Source organism: Neodiprion fabricii, chromosome 4 (genome assembly GCF_021155785.1).
Source record: "Neodiprion fabricii isolate iyNeoFabr1 chromosome 4, iyNeoFabr1.1, whole genome shotgun sequence".
NCBI classification, from domain to species: Eukaryota; Metazoa; Arthropoda; class Insecta; order Hymenoptera; family Diprionidae; genus Neodiprion; species Neodiprion fabricii.
The window spans coordinates 36503805-36521616 of NC_060242.1; the positions used below are offsets into that span (position 1 = coordinate 36503805).

Sequence of the window (17812 nt, forward strand, 5' to 3'; positions counted from 1 at the left end):
AATCGTATCTACGATCCTGTCGTACACTGATTAATTATTATCGAAACAAATCCCTTGTCAATAAATTTACAGTTGCTAAAAAATTCTGTCAAACGCGTACCTATCGTTACAGAAACGTTCCAAATATCGTTAGGGTTACAAGTAGACGTGGTACAAGTAACTAGACATATAGAATAAATATATTTAGAGAGATTAGCGTTTCGAATGATCGCACAGTAATCAGCGGGACTAATTTATACGAAACGTCAAAGGCAAAGAGCTGTAGTTACGGATCTGCAATAACCGCGATACGACGATTCCATGAATTTCGCACCCTCTAGTTGCTTATTGCTTTGAATTAGTAAAACTCACCCATTCCGCAGACGATGATCAAGTCGAATATCAGAATTAATATATACAGCACGCCGACCATCTTCATAACGTAACGACCGGAGGCCTCAGTCGCTGGCCCCCTGTCAACCCAAGGGAATATCGCTGGACAGAGGTACTGCGCTGCCTGAGGGATACGGAGAGAGGAACAGAGAGAGAGAGAGAGAGAGTTTAATTAGCTTAATTATACCAAGCCTCCATCGACACGGCTCTAATTGCGACACTCCGTATTTTCAAGTAAAACACAGCCCAAGAGAAAACTGCGTGCTGCTACATTTGAAATTCAATGTCACGGTGTAACTTTTTTGTTTTCATGTGGGTGCTCCTTGAAAAGATGATTTTTGGTTACAGATAGTTAAAAAATGATTCCTTAATTATTTCACATTTTTGTCCGAACTCTAACCCGTGCCTGTACGAGGGTGGATTTCCCCATTTAACCCTTTCAGGGACACATTAAATCTACTCAACGGATTTTGATGAAAATTGCTACAGCGGGGATTCTTCGGTCGCTGATTATCAATTGGAACTTGAAATCTGAAAATTCTAAACGCGGATCGAATGTGGCAGATCAAAATTCCATATTCGAGGGTTTTTGAGGTCACTGATTACGAATCTGAACTTTTATTCCCAAGATTAAAAACCGTGGATTCAATATGGTAACATCAAGTGACTATTGGGATTTTTGTCCGTCATATTGGTTCCGTCGTTTTGAATTTTGTAATTTCGAGTTCAGGTTCGTAAATGGCGACCCAAGGAATCGCCTCAAACCGAATTTTATCGAAATTTGTTCGGTACATTTAATGTACCCCCGAAATAGTCAAATCGGAAAATCCGCCCTCTTGCGGGCACGGATTAGAGTTGAGATAAAAATCTGAACAAATTAGGGAATCATTTTTGAATTATTTGGAGCCGATTTCGGGCCAGGCCGTTCGAAATTCAAAAATGACCTTTTTAAGGACCACATTAGTGCACATACGTATATGGTACCTACATACTATGCACACACCTAACAAATAACGTCGAAGACTACTTGAATTCCCAAATTTTTACGAACATAACGCACAGCCTATCCACCCAATTTTCACCGCACCTTAATCGATGAAATACGGAGTCACGTAGTTGGGTCGTAAGGATAGTATATATAGGTATATATATATGTATGTATACGATAATCATTCGCTATTCATAAATTCATGTATTCACAAATGCAAGGTATAACATATTAGTCTATGTATACGAATTGAGCAAAAATGCTCTAAAATTTATTATTACAGGGAAACGAGGTAACGAAATTATTCGTAAAAATCGGAGGCCGAAGTTGTCAAAGCGGAAACGGTCAAAGTCCGTGTATAAAATACGAGATTTCGCAATTTAAAATTCTGAAATGCCCCGCTGAGTCGAGAATCGAATGACGCGAATACCTGGAGACGACGCTGAAGGTAGCTCAAGGGTGGTCCGATTATCGGCGTGTTCCCGGGGTACTGATGACTGCTTCCGCAACTGGAGCCGGCAGCAGCGGCGTGAACACTGCCGTAGAATTTGTTTTCCGTGCGATCGCTGACGAGATACTGATCGTCCTTTCCCAGCCCTACGTCGTCCTCCTCGCCGCCGTAAGTGTCGTCGGAGTCTGGGGATGAGCTGTTGCACCTCCTCGTGATCCTCCGTACCTGCGGTAAAACGACGATCAAAGATCGCATGCACGATCGAAGGGCAATCACGCGGTCACCCGAAAACCCGTTACCATAACACGCTGGTTGTTCCCGGGGGCGGCTTCCGCCGGTGCACCGGAAATCGGGTTCAGCGCCGTCGTCAGCTGATCAGGCCTGAGGTCCTTGCCATAGGCCACCTGGCCATTGGACTGGGCTTCCTTCGTCGGCGATCTGCAAGGCGTTCGAAGACTCTGGGGAAGCAGCTCGACGAGGTTCGTGGAGTGCGGCTGGTACCTCAGGATCAGGACGCAGGTCGATACCAGCGTGTACGCGAGAAGGGTGCCTGGAAAGGGTGCGAGGTTCCATTCCAGCTTCGTCCTATTTTCGTCTCACAGTAACACTCACCTATCGACATCATCTCGACGAGGACCTCGAGCTGTATCAACAACGCGGCGAAAGCTGCGCAGATACCGGACACGAAGGTGGCCAAAGCCGGAGTCCCAGTCGTAGGCCAAACTTGACTCAGTGTCCTGGAAAACGGCAGATTCCGGCATAGGGTTAACAGGCCCGGTGAACGAAGGATCGTATTGACATCGTCGTGCATGTATGTATGTGTACGGTGAGTTTCTCTGTCCTCCGGAACGATACTTGCGCCTTATTCAACCAACTGGAGTTACAGCTTTCATTTCAGCTTGAGCTTCGTATCCTGCCAGTCATCGCAAACGTCGAACACCATTTGTTTTGACAGTGTCGAATACCATTTATTACGATAACGTGGAATATGTCGAATATCATTTGTTTCGATAACGTGGCATATGTTGAATATCACTTGTTTTGACAGCGTGGAAGACGTGGAATATCATTTGTTTTGACAGCGTCAAATATCGTTTCTTTTGACAGCTTCGAATATCATTTGTTTTGACACCTTCGATTATCGTCTGTTTTGACAATGTCGAATATCGTCTGTTTTGACAACGTCGAATATCGTTTGTTTTAACAGCTTCGAATATCATTTGTTTTGACACCTTCGATTATCGTTTGTTTTGACACCTTCGATTATCGTTTGTTTTGACAATGTCGAATATCGTTTGTTTTGACAATGTCCAATATCATCTGTTTTGACAATGTCGAATATCGTTAGTTTTGACAGCTTCGAATATCATTTTTTTTGACACCTTCGATTATCGTTTGTTTTGACAATGTCGAATATCGTTTGTTTTGACAATGTCCAATATCATCTGTTTTGACAATGTCGAATATCGTTTGTTTTGACAGCTTCGAATATCATTTGTTTTGACACCTTCGATTATCGTTTGTTTTGACAATGTCGAATATCGTCTGTTTTGACAACGTCGAACATCATTTGTTTGGACAACGTTTGGAATGGCCAAGACGAGATACGATGCTCAACCTCTAGCGAGAGCTATAACTTCGGTTGCTTGAATAAGGCGCACGTAGCTTTCCGCGAATAGATAAACTCACTTATATAATATATGGAAGCTTTTCTTCGATTGAATGTTCATTCGCTGTTGCATGCAGCTGCACCTAACACGCGGCTCGGTGCGAACTCACCGGAATATCAGACCGTCCTGGGCCATCGAGTAGACGATCCTTGGCATGGGAAACATGCTGCCGAACATTGAGACCGTCAGTCCTGCCAATGCACCGACGGCCACGATGTACTTGCACTTGTAGGCGCCCACCTCACCGAACATCTCCACTAATGCAGAGTCCTGGTCTACCTGATCGTACGGAACTGTAAAGCGGAGAGACTCGTCTGAGCTTTGTGCTTGAGAGTTTACGACCCGTCGCGTTTCAACGTTTCGCCGATAATGCTTCCGCACACTTCTGGCGAAGATGCGGAGACAACGTAATAAGAATTACGTGACCCTGCAACATTTCACGTTACGTTACGAAGGGTCGTATGTCAGCGCGCTTACGACCACATTCCATTTCAGGCTGCACGCGATATACTTTTACACCGGTATGTATACGATACACCTTTTACACGGCAAAATATGCTCTTCAAGTTCGACAATTCTGCAAATCGTAAAAATCACGTACCTGTAACAGTTCATTTTTTAACTAGAACGACTTTTTATACTCGACTGGAAACAGGGTTTATACACTTACCACTTCACGGACAAATTATTCGTCGAGCTTGGACGAAACTGTAGCCAACATAATAATGATTTCCACTAAAGATATTATAAAATATTTGATATTATCAATGAAATAGTTGGTAATTCACTATTTCTGGCGACCTCTGCCGATTACTAACAGTTTTACCCAAGCCCCTCTTTGTTGTTCTCAAATGCCGATATAGCAGTGATGCTACGGGTTACACGTACGAAATTTTTGATCCGTGTCATTCGATCCGTGAAAATTTGATCTTAAAAAAAGGCACCACTACGCGCCACTTGAAATCAAGAATGCAACGGAGAAAACATTCATGTTCTACACTTTTGTCCCATTGTTGTGGCATCGCTTGGGTCCAAACCTTTTGAACAACGTGTGGAGGGGAATTGGCAAGTGCCCGTACCCTGTCTGGAAGCTTTTCGTCGACGTGGCAATATTTTGAATGACCAATTTTCTGCACCGACGTCCCGGTGTACCTTCGCTATGCGTACAGTTATCTAGCGGGTTAACCCTTTTCTGAATTGATATCACAGCCGTTAACACAAAGAATGTTTAATGCGTATCTACGCTACGTCGACACGCGTTATAGACTGGATAACAGCCTGTCACAGCGCCTGTTAAACATATTCAGCGCTGCGAACGTGTGAAACGAACCCCTTGCAAATTAAGGGATGAACTCTGGGAAATCGCGCACGTGCCTGATATGATACACCGTCATCGTAATATTCTAAACAGCTTCCATTCCGATGGTTTGACACTTTGCAGAATGCGATGAAACAATCTTGGCAGGATGCAAGTACCCATTCAAGTTGTGCTTCACCCTGGAGGTTTCGAGGCTCAAACTGGCGAGTATTTACGATAAACTTTGAACCAAGGCAACGCGTAAAATTTACGAGTAAACACCGTAAGTAATGATATGCTTCAGGGGTGTTGCTGTATACGCTTATACCGTAAAATGCGTTTGCAAACACGGGGAAAATTGCATAGGGAAAAAATTACCAATCAACGTGAGAACCATGCTGCTGGTCACGTACGCGATGAGGATAATGACCAGTGACGAGACGATGGCGAGAGGTATGCTTCTCTTTGGATTCGTCGCCTCTTCTCCCGTCGTTGCTATGATGTCGAATCCTATAAACGCGTAGAAACACGTAGCGGCGCCAGTAAAAACCTGGAAAAGTAACGTGGATGTTTTTTTTCTTTTTACATCCGACTTGGTCGCACTCTAAATTTCACATTACATACGCCCTGGTTTATCCTCGTCGTACAAGACTATTCGCTTTCACTTGGTTTAGCTCTTATCTCTCCGAATGACGTCATTTGTCGCTCAAACACCGCGACCGAGGCGTATATTCTACTTCGGTTTTCAGTCGGCCTTATGGGGTATTAAATTTCACCCTGTGTCGAGTTACGGTCGGGAGCAAAGCCGCGGATCACATACGCCATTGTATGCCTGTATACGATATGTAAATTGTACGATATACACGCGTCACGAGGAGAATTTGCGTACGTTCGAAATTTCCACGAAAGGACACAGACGTATCGAATTTATCGAGCTTTACCCACGATACGCCGATATCTTCGTATCTATGCTTCGAAAGAAAAATTCTACTTATCAATTTTCGTTCTTTATACATCTATTATGACATGGTTGCCGTTGTTTTCTCTACTGAAATTTCTGCTTTGTAAATTAGCTATCTCGTCCCTCTCCCGACAACGGATAATTAATATTTCATCCTTGAAGCTGCTGAGTGCCTTACGGTCGTTTTTGCATTTTCAGTCGCCTCTCGCGAAGCGAGACCCCGATTTATAAACACTCGTTAAAATACATTTCCTTCACTAAATCAAGTCCAAGTCTTGCATCCACCTTTGCTTTCCTCCGCTTCTTCTTCTTCTTCTTCTTCTTCTTCTTCTTCTCGTACTTCTCCCGGCGGAATTTTGAAATTCAGAAAAATTTACCACTCTAGTAGGGATTATTTTTTATATTCTTTTTTTCTCTCTCTTCCACTATTCCTCTTTCTCTTTCTACACGTCTAAAAGAAAGACCTGATCAATTATTTCGTCCCCAGCTACCGAGGATGAGGAGAATTTGTCTCGACAAAATTATATCTCTCCACACTAGTCTCGTCTCAACAAGTTAAATTACGGTTCGTCGAAGACCCGTCGCAGTCTTGACCCAATAAATATAGGCTGCGGATCAGAAACGAACGTTGGAGAGAAGACGTATAAAATAATGCGAAGGTTGAGGGAAACGCGCGTTTCGTTCGCACGATGAATTTCGTTGTAGATACTGCCTGTTTCGGTCCGTGAATATTAGCCATTGATTAAAAGTTTCGAAAGGAACGAGTCTAGGGATGATACCGGGTAACGTGAATGCCATGAACGCGTTTCAATTTATTTGACATAGAATAAACAGGGAGACCGGAGCTTTGTAGGTCGCGTAAAATAATCGGATAAGCCCAGCTTACACTGTTATACAGGTGGAATTTTACAATATCGAACGCTCCGCCGCTTCCTTCCTCCTGTATGTGAAACTTTTCTATTGTTTCGCTTTGATAAAGTAGACGGTGTTTGCCCCCGGGGCAAATGCTGCGACCTCCCTAGTTTTCCCGGACCGCGGAGTCTACTTATTTCTCCTTATTTTTCCCCCGTTTGTACTAGGTGCACGCGATGTTTGGCTTGCGGTAATTCCTTGTCCACTGGCGATTAAAGAAGACACACAAAAACAGAAAAACAAAAAAAAAAAAGACACAGATAACATCCCGATTACGAGACGCTACATTGAGTCATTATTCCATCAAACTTTCAGCACATGTTATACTGTCATCAAAAAAAAATATTACCCATGGTTTTTTTTTTTTTTTACCTACAAAAAGTCTAATCTTTCTAAATATAATTGGTTCGTTTTTGAATAGACTTTTACAGTAAACGGTAGAAATAGAGCTTTTTTCAGACTTTTTTCTAACCAGTAAAATTATTTTACTCAGAGAAATACTTGAGAAAACTCTATATCTTTTTTTTTTTCATCCAAAAAACGTGACTTTTCGGCTATTGTAGGAAATTCATTCAAAATTGAACCCGAAATTTCGAAATTATCAAACTTTTTTGTACCCACTACAAAAAGTACTACAGGTAATGTTTTGGCATTAGATCGCTCAGCTGTAGTTATTGTTATTAGCAGTGAAAAAACCCCTATGGAATTTTTCAACTCCTGAGTAAATCGTCCTTTCTATTTCAGCCCGTCATCGAGTCCTTTAAAAGTTTTCTCTGGAACGGTATTCGCTCGAAGTCGGCCTGTAATCGACGGCGAATTTGTGTGACGATGAGTATGCTCACCCCGCTCCAACCGTATGGAAGGAAACCCTTGTGCTCGGACCAGTTACTCGTATCAACGTAGAACATTCCGGCGGCCATGACGAATACCCAGACAGCGAGATTAACGGCGTTCAAGACGTTGTTGAATACGAGGGACTTCTTGACGCCAGCAGCGAGGAGTATCATCATCAGGACGGTGATGACAAAGGCGAGGAAATCCGGTGGGTGTCCTGAAAGTTTAGAAATTCATCATCGCGTCGAGTATTGATCAACATATTTCTCTTCCTTTCAACGCAACGGCGACAATTCTCACCGTAAAACTTTGCGCAGAGAATTTCCGCTGCAGATAAACGCTGTTTATCGAATTCTAACGTTATTGTCGCGCTTTTCTTTCATTCCGTGTAACCTGTCGTAACATTTTGCCATTGATTTTTCTTCCACAAGCTTTTCAATCCCTCTCAAGATTCCTACTTGTTCGAAAAAATGTATAAGTAACAAAAAGAAATTCGTCAATTGTGGCGAATTTATTTAACACTCCGGTACGATTCTATAACGTGATGTTAAACCGTGTTAATTTTTTTTTTTTCTACATTTCTTTCCAAAAGAGGGAAAGTCTTTGAAATTTCTATTAAATTTTTACCCATCTTTTTTCTCGGCAAAATTCGTATGTTTATCATGAATTTCTGATCTCCATTGTCCTGCAAACTGTAGACGCGTTGATAATTGATTCTTTATTCGTGTTGTTATGCGCCGAGTACCTGGCATGAAATTGAAATCTGACTGTACGGAAATTCATTTTCATTCCCAAGAGTTCAGCAAAGTCTGTATACCGAAAAAAATTGTTTTAAAAGCAATTCATCCCGTTTGTTGATTAAACTACATCGCAGTTGTACCAAACACAGGCTCAAACTGAATTCCCAAGTTCATTTAGGTCATTAAATTTTTAATAAGCTCGTTTGAATATTTTCGTTTCATCAACGCAAATGAACAAGCAGATCGACCTGCGAATAACTCGGTTGCTTGGAATCATACCAAAGTGGATGAAAAACAATGACCTAGTATTTTAAATATTTTAAAAAGAGACTGCAAAACTCATTTTCAGGCCGAAAACTCCAAAATTCATCCAGAGACTTCCTCTGATCGTAACCATAGCACGATGTTATATTTTGATCGAAATTTCTACCGTCGACCTTAATACACGAGCGGGCTTGGATCGTCGATTAATTAGGGGCTGATCAATTTATTATACACGATGTTCGGCGACTCGATACATCGGCCCAGGACCGGCGGTCATGCCTGGCTGCTTTTGCGGTATGTATAATAATTTTTGATACTTTATGGGAAAGTGGTTTATGGTATATCGGAAACGTCGAGGTCCGAGGCCCGCAGGGTTCGGTACATTGGAATCTCGTTAATTACTCAGAATAGGGTCACTCGAAGCACTTCCGTTCACTCCACGGCAGCCAGCAGCCAACCTCCGTTCGATTGCCAGCTTCCGGAGGCAAAGTATAAAGCCGAATGGACAATGCCAGGCTTCGATTGTTCTCCGGCGAGCGTAACATGGGTGTTTCAAATCAGGACAACATTGTGTATGTTCATTTTTTTTTTTTTTTCTTTTTTGTTTATTTCGGCGAGAAGAACGACATCTAAACACTATTTTTTACTGTTTTTTTTTTTCATTTTATCGAACGCAAAAAAACTTTCCCGAAGGATAAGACCTTCAGCCGAAATGTAAGAGATGCCTCACAGCACGTAACTTTTTTCCATTTAATTAAATAACATGATGAAAAAAAATTTACTTTTTCCACTTATTTCACGAAGTTTTCCATAAAAACCGCGGGTACAGTCTTGTCTGGATGTAATTGTATGGATGATTAAATTCTCGTCAGGAATGATAATGCCTCTTTTTTACGTCGAAGCAACCAGAAACCGGATGTTAGCATAATCAGGACTCTTTGTACTTTTTCTACAAAGTGGGAGACCGAAGCCGAACTTCCACGATATTGGAAAACAAATCCGTTATTATTTACATTGAAATGAAACCAGATCAACCGTCGAACCGTATTACCGGATGATTTTTTCAAATACTACGAAATAAGTGTAACGACGAGGAAGAGTCAATGCATATACCATGAGGGACCTCGTATAGACTCGAACTAAAAATCATGTTGTTTGAAAGGGTTTTTCGTAGCTTCAGACCTTGATACATCAAGGAGAGCAGAATATTTTTCCAATCTAAAAAAGTCTGCTGCATACATTACGATGGAAGAGCCACGCGGAGAGGAGAAAAAGAGCAGATTTTACTCAATACTGCAGGAAAAAAGGGACACATCAAGGCTTGTGGTTAAAAAAAAAAAAAAAAAAAACATGTATTTGTTATATTTTTCTATACAAACGTATCAGATTTTAGTCTATACATAGTGGTTTTCACTGTTTCTCGAGTAAATTCTGTATTTTACGAAGCGAATTTTATTAGAATATCTGCTACGTCCCTCTTTTTCTGCAGTATTTTGTAAAATCTGCTCTTTCATTATCTCCGTGGAGTCAAACCACAAATGCACATGTCGCCATTTGAACAGCGGCTTGTACAAACGAAGAGAGCGAGAGAGTAATCAGGAAACGGAATGGCCAGGGCGGAATTTCTCTTCCCGTTTTTCAACCCCTGCTGAATTACAATGACACGGGAAGAAGATTAGGGCCCAAAAGGAAGAAGAGAGCTGCATCGCATTGTAGACGGGCGGTCGGGTACGGAGTGTGAAACAAGCTTTTGCCACGACGATCAATGCCGTCCACAGGTGCCGGCGGATTGGCTTTTCGCGCAGACGCGAGAAAGCGTGTGTCGCAATCGCGATTATTCGTATCTGCCCGTGTACGTATGCGTGTACGTGCATTCGCATGCCTTTTCTATCGTCTAGCCGCGTTGCGACTTTGTCGCGATCCCCGAACACCCCGAGGGTTATTTTTAACACCTTATCGCGGGGTCCGCGCGCAGAATCCGTAGAATTTTTCCGCGGAAAGAGAAATATCGGATTCCAGAATCGTCTGAGACGGAAATTCCACTTGACATCGAAATCGCGACGTCATTCTCGGGGATTTACGATTCTCTGCGATCTTTATTCCGGAGACTTTTTTCCCTGCGGCGAGATTTGAGGGACGAAGGGTGAGGGCGGAAATCTTGATTTTTACGAAAAACTGCGAAACGAGATACAACCGAGGAAGGAAAGGGAATTTCAGGGTAAACCGGAACACTTGAACTCGAGATTTGGACCCTTGGAATTACGTCTCATTGTGCGATTTCGTAAAGCTCAAAAAAAGATAACTTTAACCGTAGGTCAGCGCAAAACTCGCTTCGCTTTAATCACCGATAACACAAATTCGCGATAAAAGAAGTTTTCCAAATCAGGGCAGCAGAAAAAAAATTTCTCTTTGTCGAGTTGTGTAGTACTTTTTTCATAAATATTGCTTTTTTAAGTCATATATGAAAATTTCGAAATCTACGCTTACTCCTAGAGTCGTTGACACCAAATCTTACTAAGACTATTCAAATGTCAAGGGCAACAAAGCGACTGTTGACGAGTGTAATCAAAACTTTATATACATGTAGTTTTATTTCATTCAACCTGTGGTTTCCACCTATTTTTCATTTCAACAGAGTTTCAGTTAAATCTGCTGAATGCGACGTGGCGTATATCGTATGAATGTCGTTTTACATCACATTCAGGATTACTTTCACGAATATCAACACTCCGATTAAAAAACTTTCCGAAAAAAAAAAAGAAACGCAGACCCGCGTAATTCACGTTACAACCTGTTATCACCTGCATCGCCTTTTTCTATTTTTCTCGACTCTTCTACCTATTGGATGAAATTTCAGCTCTCGTACCGAAAGTTTTCCGTGAAACTCAACGCTCAACGCCAGCAGATAGGCAACCAAAGTTACCTTTCAAATGCTCGGCAATACAAAATACAGCTACGGTTGCATATCTGCAGGCGTTGAGCGCGTTGCGTTTCACAGAAAACTCCCGGTACATTCATTACGCCCAACGACACTTTGGTGAAAATATAGCGCATCGTGACCCGAGTTTAACTACATTTCTGGGCAGCAGCCCGACTCGTGAGTCTTTAATAAAACCCGACTCATTCACCGGCACGTAGAGCGAGCGGTAGGCGGGGTGGGTTGGCAGATTATCGATCTCCTCCGTATGATTTCACGGGAAAAGTCCCTGACGTCACAATATTTCAAGTGACATATATCCCAGGAGCAGGTAAGTAGAAATACGTAGTCCTTGGATCGTGGAAAACGATGAATGAAAAGCCAGAGACTTGAATCAAACGGCGAATTCTTTCCCGAGGGGGAGTAATTTTTAATTTCGCTTTACGCGAGTTGAATATTTCAACAACAACCATCGAGTGCCGTCAAAGAAGTTCGGATCGGCAGCCCTCAAACTCCGAAATCAATTAAAAGTTAAAACCTTGGAGACTCGGGCTCTTGTCATCGACATTGCCGAGGGGCAGAGACCTCGGTATGAATAGGAGTCCTTTCTACTCACCGAAACTCGATGGGGAGAATCGGACCGAGATGGCAGGGAAGTATATTTTGCTTCCTAAAATGACATCGCTGTCAGGGTTCGGCTAAGGGAGCAACGGGAAATAGAAGACTGGCCCGCGTTTGCATTTGTGCTTTTCAACCAAACAAGCTCTTGAGAAGATCCCTCGAAGCCTCCGGTGGTATAAATTTCCATTAACCTCCGCAAGGATATTGGCTGAAAGATCCGCGAACACCGAATTCGGGTAAACTGAGAGCCCTGGATTCTCGCTGAAATTTTCAACGAGTTCACTTTGAGCTCCAGTCGTCTATACCGTGAATATAGAGTTTTGCACCGTGGACCCAAACCTTCGCCAGGAATTCTAGTCACGCAAACCTTTCCTTCCGTGCCGTACAGGCTGCTCTCGAAGTCTGGACGCTGTCGACCCTCGTTTCAAGGACGAAATACTTCGGCCCTGCAGGGTGCAACTTCGTTGTAATTTTCCTGTTTCTACGTGCCGTGGAATTATGGATTATTGTTAAATAAGGGATAAAACACGCGGCTGATGAATGTTATTTTCTCTGTATGACATGCCTGCAGGATAATTTCCACATTGTCAAACCAGGTGACCGACAGTTGATTAAAGTTTCAACCCCTCAGATCTGATGGGTCTGATGAGTTTCGGTTAGGCACATTATTGTTAGAGTCAACGGAACCAGTAAGTCACGGAATTTGATTAACGGTACAAGATCGCGAGTCGAAATTTAACGCTTGCTTTAAACCCTACGTAAGGCTTAAGGATAGTAGAGTAGATTCTATTTGAATGCGATATCAGACCCTACTTTGACGCTAAAATTGTTCGAAATTTCCCGATTTCCCAAGTTCAGGCCCAAAGTAGGATCTGTTTAGAACCTTCTTTGATCAGCCAGAACCTGCTTGTTTGAAACCCTTCTTTAACGCTCGAAATCCTACCCCGCTGATAAAGATCCATCGATTTGGATGCATCGAAAAAATACGATTAAAACTTATAAAATAAAATTAAAATCCTGGTAAATATGAATTGGTTTACACGTGCGTGTAATCGTATTTTCTGTGTGTTCGATTAGTTGAAAGGGTTTTTGTATTCGTCAGAACGTTCATTAAATATAGTTGAAACGCAATACATAATTTGCAAGTATTATTCAAACCTATCAATATTTTTTCGAAATGGCCATTGGATGATTTATTCATTGTGAACACTTGAACGTCGCTGTTATAATAATATATCTATACAGAATAGCATCAAAATAGGTTCATTCGTCTCCTCAGAGAGTTAAAGTGGGGTTTGTTCTTTAATCTTTAGTAATTAGAGAGTCAGTGTAAGATATTTAGGTGCAGTTTCCTTCAAAGTAGGTTTATATGAACCTTGGTAGGATCAAATTTAGGCGCTAAATTTCGACTCGGAATGCCAAATTCAACAAAATATAACAAAGTCAAGTGTGTACTTCTAGTTTTTCTGAGCAGGGCAACCCTCAGTGCCGAAACGTAAGATTTGACTTCCCCTCGTCTATTGACTTTGGACGCAAAGAAAATTGATACATTATTCAAGATAAGGTCTATAAACTTTGCAAATAACTCAAAGAGTAAACATCAAATACGCGAATGTACGAAATCCTCGAGTATTTACAGTTGTACTTGCGAGGAAAATTTGATATTTCCGCGTCGCTTTAAGGGTGGTCCCGATAGGAGAAATGATAACCTCGTCCCCCGGCCCGGATGAAAAAAGCTCCTCCGACTCGAGCCCATCTCGCATAAATCGGAGAGCTTTCTGACACGTGAATCGATAGCGTGACCGTGGTTCGTAACCTGCACGTGCCGTTTCTACGGCCAACCAAGCCAAGCTGTAACATCCGCAGGGATAATGACTGCGGTGATTGCGAAGAACGAGAACGAGAACGAGAACGGTGCAGTGCAGCGGCCTGTAAGGTGCAGCCAACTCGGTCACAGCAAGGACGAAACTGCAGTGTCGAAGCCGCGTTCACGACACCATTGATCGCTCCTCCTTTAACCGCGTCCAAGAACTTACCGAACATGGTGCCGACGCTGCCGGCGATCGCCCCGGAAACGGCGCCATTTGCAAGGGCGTCGAGGCAGGCGCTGAGGGCGCAAGCACAGGCGCTGGTGCCGATCAGGTACTCGAGGATCATGTTCCAGCCGATTATAAAGGCGATCAGTTCCCCAACGGTGACGTAGCTGTAGACGTAGGCGCTCCCCGAGGTGTGAGGCACCCTCACTCCGAACTCGGCGTAACACGCGCCTGAAACGACGATCTTGTTACCTTGTGGGAACGAATTAATCTACCGTCTTCGTTCGTACGAGAAATTTTTTTATTACTATCCAAGGTCGATGATAAAAGACACTCGCAGATGGTGACCCTTCGGCACTTTGGTGGAGGACCTCTCTGGAACTGTAACGTTCATTGAACGTAACTTACGTTGCAAGTGATTCATTTGACGACAACCAAAGACGAGGAATCACCTTGGTCATCTGGAACAACGATTGTCGAGAACCAGTTGGCGTTGAAAATAAAATAAACGATTCAAAACCAATGGTATACTTACTAATTTGACATAAAAGGACCACTTAAGATCAATCGCTGAACCTACTCGAGCATTTTAAATGTAAAGAAAACCAACATCTGGAAGCACGATTAACCTTAAGTGGTCCTTTTATGTCAAATTGGTTTTTAATTGTTTGTTTTATTTTCAACGCCAATTGATTCTTGATAGTCTTTGTGCCAGATGACCGAAGTACTTTCTCGTTTTTTGTTTATTGTTGTTCGTTATTGTCAAGTGGATGATGTACAACGTAACTTAAGTATGTCAAATAAATGTTACAGTTCTGAGGAGGGACCCCACCAAAGGGCCGAAACGTCAACATCCATGGATGCTTGTTACTTTATGTTCGACGGTATAGTTACTGCGGCGGAAAAACGGGATGTAAAAGGCGAGGGTTAAGGGTTTGGGAAAGGAACGCGTGGAGGGATTCAAGGTGCCCCCTAAGGATTTCGAGCTTAGCCTGTTCGCCGTTTCCGATCACGGGTCAAAGGTCAGCCACCACTGTAACCGGGAGCTGGAGAAGAACCCTTAATTCTACCCGGCCTGGTGTGTATCCCTCTTTATGCAGCAACCGTCGGGGTATTTGCGGGGGCGTAAGAAACGTGACACCGCAAGAATTAACGACTTTCTTTATTCATGCGGGAATAGACGCCGATGTTCTAGCACGGCGTTGCGGACGACGAATCGTTACGTCGACGTTCACACGTCGAAGCAAATAGAACAAAACGAGAATTCCAGTTTTTCAGCGTTTTTTAATCGTTGGCTGCGGGAATGGAAAAGTAATTTTGGTTCGTCAAATCGTTCGTATAATATTTAAACGTTCAATGTCAACCCCATTTTTCACGGCAGTAGCACCAGCAGCAGCAGAATTGGTGCACAGGGGAAAAATTCGTTCCTTCGATCTTATTCGCCGATGTGAAGTATATTGAAATTTTCATCAGCTCCAAGCCGTTCATGCCTCGGTGAACTTTTATCAAGCGTGTACGGCGCAGGTGCTAGACAAGGAGAAGTGAGTTACGTTGTCTGTCACGTCCGTGTTCGTAGGAACCTAACCACTCACCGGGAAGTGAACGATGCAGGCAATTCAGGGAAAACGGAAAAGACCGTTTCGTTTGTCTACCTGTACATAGGTGTGTACCGTGATGGTAGTGGCTCACTCCGATGGCCCCAACAACTCGTCAAGCAAATGATTTCAATTTGGTGAATTCTACCGGCCCTTGACCCGCTGCGTTGTAAATGGAATAAGGGTGAGGTGATCGAGATGTCGAGGCTCACGAGGAATGTACTCGAAGCGTGTCTCTTCATTCCGTGACGTACGTTGTGGTACACAAAAAAACATCAGACACGTATTTTTACGTACCCATTCGGACGTTCGAGAGGTAAAAGCCACCTCTAAGGTTCACTGCCAAAACTAAATGTTTTTTTTCACGAATTTCAGGTGGTTTCATCCTTTATTTTTTTAACCTAAATTTCAGGGGTGGTTTTTACTGATCTTGAACTGCCGAATTGGCACCTAAAAAAAATACGTGTCGAATGTTTATTGATGCGCTGCAAGGCGACGCGGAGTGGGACAAAAAATCGGTGAGGCACTCTTCGGATACTTTCCAGATCGTAAAGGTTAATGCGAGGGGTGGAAGGACGGCGGTAAATCGCTTTCTGTACAGACCGGAAAATATCGAGGCAATGGCGGCGATTATGAAAGAGATTACGACGCCGGGTCCTGCGACGCTGCGCGCCACCATTCCTGCCACTAGGTACATCCCTGTGCCGACGCAGGATCCAACGCCGAGCGAGGTGAGGTCCAGGGTGGTGAGGCACTTCTGTAACAGAGAATCATCGGGGCGAAGTTACGGTGGTGAAATTCCGTCGGGGCTGGATGGGAGTCCGAGTTATAGAACTCCGATCTGTTTCTCAAATTCAATTCAATCGTGTGTGAAAATCTCCCGATAGATGTATATACCGAGACAATCTCTTGAAACTTGAAAATCTACCGCGCATGCGCGAGTTTTATCGGCTGTTCGCGCAGGCTGGCCATCCCGAGTTTTCAGCCGTCAAACTGTTTCTGCCGGCGATGTAGTTGATTCGAATTTTTGAGGTTAGAATCTCAAATGATCGAGGTAGCGACTTGGAAAGGTTTGGGAAGCATTTGTTATTGGGTCGGAAAGTTGATTCTTCAAAGAACGATCGGGATTTAATGCTTATGCTCTTTGAAAATTCAAACGTAGACGTTTTGCGTACGTTGGCCCGCCTGCATCGTAGATACAAATATCGCTGCGGGAAGATTTCGCCGACCAATGAGATTGAATTATTTGGCGCATGCGCGTTTCATTTTCAAGTTTCAAGAGATTATCCCGGTATGTGTGTATATATATATATACAGTAGCGCTCAGAAGTATTTTGACAAAGATGGTAATGGAATTAATTAAATGCAAGTATAAACTATAAAAATCAATACTATTATTTGTTGAAAGAAATTTGGTGTTCTACATAATTGTTAAAAATGAACTCTCGATTGCTCGAAAATAAAGTGAAAATAAAGAAAAGTAAGAAAAACGATTGATCAAAGTAATTACGAATTTCATATAATCAAAATACTTTTGAGCGCTACTGTATATAATACACTGTTAGAAAAATTTAACCAAACATAATGTCTCAGCAGGTCCGCTTTATGTTTAAGTTATTTGTTACATTTCTGTTAGTACCTGAATACGACACAAATTATTGTAATTTCAACATTGAAATTGTCGTATCAACATTTAATTTCTACTTTGTACTTTTCTTTCACTCATAATAATACATTGAAAAACGGTTAAATCAACCCAAAAATTTGAGTGGATCTGCTGGGATATTTTTTTCTCCAACTGTGTATTATATATACCTAGAGTAGAGGTACGACGGGTAATTTCTTCTCGTATGGATCCGAGACTCGAAGATACGTGCCTAAAGTTCTCCCGGAGAGACGAAAAGCTCTCAAGAGATTTTCTGATTTTCTTTTCAACAAAACCGTCGTAAATTATTCAACCATTACGTAAGCGAGCTTTTAATATTTTATCACTGCGACGTGGCCACTCCGATATCCTCCTCACACGATCTTATAACACTTTCAGGCACCGCGTATCAACCAGGCTGCATTATTTCTGCGGTCTACTCAAAAGTCGGTTAATAATATACGCGTTAATTTTTCAAACTTGGAAAATAAAGTATTTCAGGGGTACCG

General features: G+C 42.6%; 1 protein-coding gene and 1 long non-coding RNA gene across 2 annotated transcripts in view; one reads left to right on the forward strand and one right to left on the reverse strand.

The window, feature by feature from the left end:
• LOC124181439 overlaps positions 1-7498 on the forward strand; it is a 115868-nt gene extending 108370 nt beyond the window's left edge. Inside the window, exon 3 of the long non-coding RNA XR_006870466.1 lies at positions 7396-7498. This is a non-coding gene — a long non-coding RNA (uncharacterized LOC124181439). The remainder of the gene's footprint in view (positions 1-7395) is intronic.
• The window catches only part of LOC124181422 (cationic amino acid transporter 2), a 36807-nt gene that overhangs the window by 2212 nt on the left and 16783 nt on the right, over positions 1-17812 (reverse strand). Inside the window, exons 3-11 of the mRNA XM_046567995.1 lie at positions 16262-16415; positions 14064-14294; positions 7494-7702; positions 5157-5328; positions 3591-3774; positions 2424-2548; positions 2111-2361; positions 1791-2036; positions 352-496 (exon numbers count right to left, since the gene is read on the reverse strand). Of these exons, the coding sequence (XP_046423951.1) occupies positions 352-496; positions 1791-2036; positions 2111-2361; positions 2424-2548; positions 3591-3774; positions 5157-5328; positions 7494-7702; positions 14064-14294; positions 16262-16415 (1717 nt within the window). The remainder of the gene's footprint in view (positions 1-351; positions 497-1790; positions 2037-2110; positions 2362-2423; positions 2549-3590; positions 3775-5156; positions 5329-7493; positions 7703-14063; positions 14295-16261; positions 16416-17812) is intronic.